Source organism: Papio anubis, chromosome 7, assembly GCF_008728515.1.
Source record: "Papio anubis isolate 15944 chromosome 7, Panubis1.0, whole genome shotgun sequence".
Classification (NCBI taxonomy): Eukaryota; Metazoa; Chordata; class Mammalia; order Primates; family Cercopithecidae; genus Papio; species Papio anubis.
In genome coordinates, this window is record NC_044982.1 from 51,261,035 (window position 1) to 51,269,134 (window position 8,100).

Here is an 8,100-nt window from a genome sequence, read left to right on the forward strand (position 1 = left end):
TTGGGAGGCTGAGGCAGGAGAATCACCCGGGAAGCAGATGTTGCAGTGAGCCAGACGACGCCATTGTGCTCCAGCCTGGGCGTGGCAGTGAGACTCTGTCTCAAAAAAGAAAACAAAAAGCCAAAGGGAAAACAAAGAAACTGACTTGAGCTTTGAAAAAGAGATAAAATTAGTCTGGGTGTGGTGGTTCACACCTGTAATTCCAGCACTTTGGGAGGCTGGGATGGGCAGATCACTTGAGTTCAGGAGTTTGAGACCGGCCTGAGCAACATGGTGAAATTCCATTTCTACAAAAAATACAAAACTTAGCCAGGCATGAAAATTAGCAAGGCACAGTCCTGTTGTCCCAGCCTACTCAAGAGGCTGAGGTGGAAAGACGGCTTGAGCCTGGGAGGCAGAGGTTATAATGAGCTGAGATCACACCACTGCACCCCAGCCTGGGCGACAGAGCAAGACATGAGACCTTGTCTCAAAAAATAATAATAACTGAAAAAGAGATAAGATTAAACATGTAAGAAGACAGAGGGCATTTCAGAATGATGGAACAAAGAAGATGGGCAAATGGCCAGGCGCGGTGGCTCAAGCCTGTAATCCCAGCACTTTGGGAGGCCGAGATGGGCGGATCACGAGGTCAGGAGATCGAGACCATCCTGGCTAACACGGTGAAACCCCGTCTCTACTAAAAAATACAAAAAACTAGCCAGGTGAGGTGGCGGGCGCCTGTAGTCCCAGCTACTCGGGAGGCTGAGGCAGGAGAATGGCGTGAACCCGGGAGGCGGAGCTTGCAGTGAGCCGAGATCCGGCCACTGCACTCCACGTCAGGGACAACGGCAGACAGGCACGGTCGAAAAAGAAAAAAAAAAAAAAAAGATAGGCAAATGTAGCATTTGGGAAGAAATTGGTACACCACTTTGTCCAGTTGATGTAAACAAGTAGGGGGAGATGGGTTTGGAGAGCCAAGTAAAGAACCAATTTGGGGGCCTTAAGTGCTAGGATAAGAGTTTTAAGGAGTCTTTAAAGCAGGGCGGTTTTTTGTAATTCACATATAAATTGAGTTGTAAGGGTGGAGAAAATGACAAGTTAAAAAATAAACACACTTATTCAGATGTGAGATTGTGAAGGGCTATGCCCTAGTAGTGGTCCTTGAAAACTTTATAGAAGAAACAACACTTTGCTTATGGGCTAAATGTGGTAGAAAAGGAAAAGTAGAAGATAAGAATGACCTCAAAGTTTTAAAATTGAGAGACTGAAAGAAAAGCATGCTTGGTAAGAATAGAAAAACTTGCAGACAGCTATTAATAGTTTAGGATGAAGATTTCAGTTTGAGGTACACTGCCTTTAGATGGCTACCATGCCTCCTGGTGGAGTTGGAAATCGAGGCCTGAAACACAGTGAGGATTGGAGACAATTGCAAAGGTGATTATCTGAAGTTATGAGTAAGTGACACCTCTGAGAAAGACTTCACATTAAATCTGTGGGTCAAGAACTAAGCTTTGTCATTTGCAACAGCATGGATTTACCTGGAGGACATTATATTAAGTGAAATAAGCCAGGCACAAAAAGAAATACCACATGATCTCATTCATATGTGGATTCTAAAAAATTGGAACACTGAAAAGCAAGAGTGTAGACTGATGATTGCCAGAGCTGGGGAGGGAAATGGGGAGATGTTGGTCAGAGGACACAAACTTTCAATTGCAAGGTGAAAACGTTTGGGGAATCTACTGTAGAGCACAGTGACTATAATTAATCATACTCTATTCCATAATTGAATATTGCTAAGAAAGTAGATTTTCAGAGTTCTTACCACAAGAGAATGATGTGCATGAGGTAATGCATGTATTAATTAGCCCAATTTAGCCATTCCACAATGTATACATATTTCAAAACATCACAATGTACACCATAAATATATACAATTTTAGTTTGTCAATTAAAGAAATAATTTTTTCATTGGAAGAATATACAAGATTTTTTAAAATGAATTTTTAAAATAAGATGTAAAAAACAAAACCAAAAAACTAGCACTTTTCAGGAGCTGGAGAAGAAAACAGATTTGTGAAGGGAGTCAGTACAGAAACAATTTGAAAAATGGGCAAAGGAAGAGGTAGAGAAACGAGGCAGTAGAGAAATGAGACAGCATAAGAAAACCAAGGAGTGATTTTCCAGAAAGGGTAAGCTTCACATTCGAATTTTAACACATCCATTGCAGCCTTTACAAAACCATCCTTCAAGATTTGAAAAATAAAATCAGAGAATAAAGCAACGGGACAAACTGTGTGAAAAAAGTTGTGTTAAATTGGGAAAATTTGAACATGAAAATAAATAAGACTGGGTGTGGTGGCTCACACCTGTAAATTCCAGCACTTTGGGAGGCCAAGGCAGGGGGATCACTTGAGCCCAGGAGTTCAAGACCAGCCTAGACCACACAGTGAGACCCCATCTCTACAAAAAAAATTTTTTTTTTTTTTTGAGATGGAGTCTCGCTGTGTCACCCAGGCTGGAGTGCAGTGGCGCGATCTCGGCTCACTGCAAGCTCCGCCTCCCGGGTTTACGCCATTCTCCTGCCTCAGCCTCCGAGTAGCTGGGACTACAGGCGCCCGCCACCACGCCCGGCTAGTTTTTTGTATTTTTAGTAGAGACGGGGTTTCACCATGTTAGCCAGGATGGTCTCGATCTCCTGACCTCGTGATCCACCCGCCTCGGCCTCCCAAAGTGCTGGGATTACAGGGTTGAGCCACCGCGCCCGGCCTACAAAAAATTATTTAAAAAATTAGCCAGATATAGTGGCACATGCCTGTAGTCCCAGCTACTTGGGAGGCTGAGATGGGCCCTTGAGTCTAGGAGGTCAAGATTGCAGTGAGCCATGATTGCACCACTGCACTCCAGCCTAGGTGACAGAGTGAGACCACAACACACACACACACACACACATACACACACACACATACAATAGCAAAAGGTGATCACATACTGAATAAAATAGGAATCCATTACAGTTGTGTTCAAACTGGTCAAAAAAAAAATCAAAAAACACTACCCTAAAAATGTCAATCTACATTATTAAACATTGATGTAATCCTGAAGACACTGGAAGGTATATCAGTTATATGACCTTGAATACAATGAACAGAAAACTCAATTCAAATTAGCTTAAACAATATAACTGGATGATTGTTGGCTCATTCTCTGAAAAGACCACAAGTCAGGCAGGTTTTAGGGTTGGTCGAATCTGAAGGAAAACATCCACAATTCTTTTATTTCTACCTTCCTGCACCAGCCAGTCACATCCTCAGCCTGATTTCTCTAAAGCTATGTGCCTCCGTGTTTACACCTGGGCTACATCCTTCCCTAAGAGAGGGCACCTCTCCCAAACCTCCCATGATTTGTGTCTTAGGGAACCAGCCACTGAGGCCAGGGGAAGGCTGTAAGCTGACTGACTTAGGCACTCATTACTGAACCAACCACTATGGCCCTATGCCCTACATTGAAATCACCCTGAGGCGCCCTAAAGCAATCAGGGCCTGCCTCTGGATGTGGGGTGAATGGTCAGTCTCACTCAACTTTGGGACTGGTTAGGTAGGATCTGCAGATAGATACTGAATGTATACATTAGGTTGTGACTGGCCAAGTCAAAATATCAGTGGCTTAGCTGGGCATGGTGGCCTGCACTTGTGGTTCCAGCTACTCAGGAGGCTTAGGTGAGATCTCTTGGGAGGTGGAGGCTGCAAAGTTCTAAGATTGTGCCTGTGAATAGCCACTGCTCTCCAGCCTGGGTGACAAAGCAACATGCTCTTAAACAAAAACATCCAGTGGCTTTTGAGTTTTCTGAAGTCTGGAATTTTGCAGTCCGGATAGATATGGTAGCTCTGCCCCATAAAGTTATTTGGACCCAGGGGTCTCCTTCTAGCTCACCACCCTGATGACATTCCTGGGGTAGAGTCCTAATTCTCATTATACAAGGCAGGATTTCTGCTCCAGGAAACAGGATGGAGGAAGTGACAAAAAAGGAGTACAGGGGGCACATTTGAAGGAAGGTTCCTAGGAGCTGTTAGCATTACTACCCTTATCACATGGCCATACCCACCTGACAAGTAGGCTAGGAAATGAACATTTTTTCTTTTTTCTTTTCTTTTCTTTTTTTTTTTTTTTTTTTGAGACAGAGTCTCATTCTGTCGCCCAGGCTGGAGTACGGTGGCGCGATTTCCGCTTACTGCAACCTCTGTCTCCTAGGTTCAAGTGATTCTCCTGCCTCAGCCTCCCAAGTAGCTGGGATTACAGGTGTACACCACTACCACCTGGCTAATTTTTGTATTTTTAGTAGAGACAGGGTTTCACCATGTTGGCCAGGCTGTTCTTGAACTCCTGACTTCAAGTGATTCGCCTACCTCGGCCTCCCAAAGTGCTGGGATTACAGGTGTGAGCCACTGCTCCCAGCCGGAAATGAACTTTTTTCTGAGGTGGCCATTTGTCTGGCTAAACATTCTATTACTGTGCAAAGCAAGGAAATAAATACTGGGGGACAATAGGCACTTTCGGCAACTTGAATAAATGAACCTATTAGAGTTGATTGATCTAAGCCTAGGTGACAAAATTAGTAAATTACATGGGAGAGTAGTTATTCATTTATAATCTGTCAAACAGGACAGGCAAGATGAGAGAAAATTTCCAATTCAGGCCGGGTGCAGTGGCTCATGCCTGTAATCCCAGCACTTTGGGAGGCCGAGGCGGGCGGATCACAAGGTCAGGAGATAAAGACCATCCTGGCTAACACAGTGAAGCCCCGTCTCTACTAAAAAAAATACAAAAAAATTAGCCGGGCATGGTGGCAGGCACCTGTAGTCCCAGCTACTCGGGAGGCTGAGGCAGGAGAACGGCATGAACCCGGGAGGCGGAGCTTGCAGTGAGCCAAGATCTCACCACTGCACTCCAGCCTGGCAGAGCGAGACTCCATCTCAAAAAAAAAAAAAGAAAGAAAGAAAGAAAAAAAAGACAATTCCTAATTCAGAGGAATGAAATAATGAAAAGGGAAGAATAAATGGTAAGTTAAAATAACTCTGTTTATATACCGTTTCTGCCACCTAACAGTTGGGCAATCTTTAACAAGTTGCATAGCCTCAATAAGTATATGATCTGTCTGTAAAATGGAGATAACATCATCTACTCTACAGAACTGGGAAAAGATTGAGACAATATTTGTTAGGTGCTTTGTAAGCAATAATGCTCAGACAGATCACAGTTATTATTAGTAATAACAAAGCTTACAATGATGTAGTAAATATTTTAGAAAACATTGATTAAAAGTGATATGAGACTTGTTATCTTTTAAAATCACTTTTTAAAAACATATTGAACTTGTAGTTAATTTTTTTTTAATTCTCACTATTTTTTCCCCTGCTGGTCAGGTCTCATTTGTTAAATTGTGTATCCAAAAAGCAGTTGAGCAAATATTCTCATTGTATCATAACAAACTCATGAACGCAAAGCCAGAAACTTCAGATTAAAAATAAATTTTGATTCTAATATTATAATATTTATACATTCATTTTTATAGCAAAATAAATTTCACAAAATTATAATAAATTCAATAAATGGAGTCTCAAATTTTACACGTACTCTCTTTTGCATAAAGAATAGGAATTAGCTTAGAAAAGGATCTCACTGGCTTTGTGTAGTGCATTTACAAGTTATAGTGGGAAGAGCAAAGGGGCTAGCCTCATTTCTACTACACAATGGCCTCACTGCAAAGTAATATCTTGGTTTGCAAGGCAGCCATAAGGTCAGGAGATTGGTTACATACAGGTAGATTAATTAAGTGAGCGTATTGAGATGAGAGCTGGGTTTTTCTCTGTCACAAAAGGGAATTAACAGTTCAGAAAGGGAGAAGACTAAACCTGGAAGCAGTGATCTCCTAGTAGCAATGATCACACCCAGCACCCAGATGGAGGCTTCTGAATACCATTCTCCACTAACAGAATCCAGAAATCCTTGAAGAAATGGTTGATTTTAGGACTGGAACAAGGACAGTACAAAATGTTCCTGGAACATCTTGTTTATCACGAAAGTAGGAAAGCAGTCAAAGAATGATGAGGACATGTTAGAAGAAGGAGTCCTAGTTTGAAGGGCTTCCATTAGCTAAATCTGGAACAATTTGAACATCAAAATAAATGATAGCAACAGATTATCCATTGAATAAAATAGATAAACAAGGAAGAAGGAAAAGCTTTTTTTTTTTTTTTTTTAAGAGACAGTCTCACCCTGTCACCCAGGCTGGAGTGCAGTGGCACAAGCATGGCTCACTGCAACCTCGAACTCCTGAGCTCAAGTGATTCTCATTCCTCAGCCTCCCCTGTAGGTGATGCTACAGGTATGCACCACCATGCCGGGCTAATCTTTTGTTTTTTTTTTTCTTTTGTAGAGATGAGGTCTCACTATGTTGACCAGGCTAGTTTCGAACTCCTGGCCTCAAGTGCACCTGCCTTTGCCTCCCAAAGTGCTGGAATTACAGGCATGAGCCACTGTGCTAGGCCAAGTAAAACTTTACCTTATAATAGAAAGCCAACTAATAAATGTAGAAAGAATAATGGGATTAGAATAGCATCATTTGTCAACCATTATAGTAATAATTGATTTAGGAAAAAACCAATAATGGATGCTAAAGCCAGTAGGGAAGTGGGGACTGGGGAATGTGATGAAGAACGCGATATTTATATAACATAAAAGTAGCTCTCGCCGGCCCCCACCAAATGCTGAGCAACCCGCGAACTCACACCGGTTTCTCTCCATCCTCAGCCTGCGCGCCACCATCGCCGTCATGCTGGCGCCGCTCTCCGCCGCTGCGCGGTGACCGCAACCGCCCGGGCCGGCCCTCGAGGCCTCCTGCATTCTGCCCCAACCCCCGGCCCCGCCGCGGCTATCCAGTCAGTTCACTGCTATTCCCATGGGTCACACGAGACAGATGAGGAGTTTGATGCTCGCTGGGTAACATACACCAACAAGCCAGATATAGATGCCTGGGAATTGCATAAAGGGATGAACAACACACTTGTTAGCTATGATCTGGTTCCAGAGCCCAAAATCATTGATGTTGCTTTGTGGGCATGCAGACGGTTAAACGATTTTGCTAGTGCAGTTCGCATCCTAGAGGTCGTTTAGGACAAAGCAGGACCTCATAAGGAAATCTACCCCTATGTCATCCAGGAACTTAGATCAACTTTAAATGAACTCGGAATCTCCACTCCGGAGGAACTGGGCCTTGACAAAATGTAAACGCCATGGCTTCCCAAGGATTTATTGATATTGCTACTTGAGTGTAAACAGTTACCTGGAAATACTGATGATAACATATTACCTTATTTGAAAAAGTTTTCCTTTATTAAGTACCAAGCCATGTGATGGTAACTTGGACTTTAATAAAAGGGAAATGAGTTTGAACTTAAAAAAAAAAAAAGTAGCTCTCCACAAAATACTTATTCATAACTTTTAACCTAGTAAGTACAAAATACTTATTAATTAATTTTACAGTGAAGAAATTCGGCAGACACCATCTTAACCAAGTGATAAAAGTCAACACTGATAGAAATAGAACAAATTACATTGTTGCCTTCTGATGCCGCATTGGGAAGAACATAGCATCACTTCTGTGGTACGTCTCCACAAAAACCCACTACCAACAAATAACCTGAATCTAACCATGAGAAACTTAAGGCAAACTCAAGTGTGAGGACAGTCTACAAATTAATTGCCTGTTCTCTTTTTAACTGTCAACATGAAAGACATGGAAAAACTGAGGAATCTCCAAGTTGAAGGAGGTTAAAGAGACATAACAATTAAATTCAACACATGATCTTCTATTGGTTCCTGGGTCAGAAAGGAAAGTGTGATTATAAAGCACATTATGGAGACAATCAGTGAAATTTGAATGCAGTCTGCAGCTTCGATGTTAGTATTGTATCAATTTTAATTTATTGATTATAATGATTTTACTGGACTTTTATATGTTTTATATACAAAATGAAAGAGAAAAAGATAATGTGGTAAAATGTTAACAATTGATTAGGGAATCTAAGTAAAGGATACAAAGAAGTCTCCAAATTATTC

General features: G+C 41.9%; 1 protein-coding gene across 1 annotated transcript; it reads left to right on the forward strand.

Annotated features, from left to right (window-relative positions):
- Nucleotides 1-1,351: 1,351 nt before the first annotated feature.
- On the forward strand, nt 1,352-7,450 carry LOC101001315 (cytochrome c oxidase subunit 5A, mitochondrial-like). The gene is given in 2 exon segments (XM_021940334.1): nt 1,352-1,391; nt 6,755-7,450. Coding segments are annotated over 2 exon segments (555 nt in total). The 3' UTR covers nt 7,270-7,450.
- The last annotated feature ends 650 nt before the right edge of the window (nt 7,451-8,100 follow it).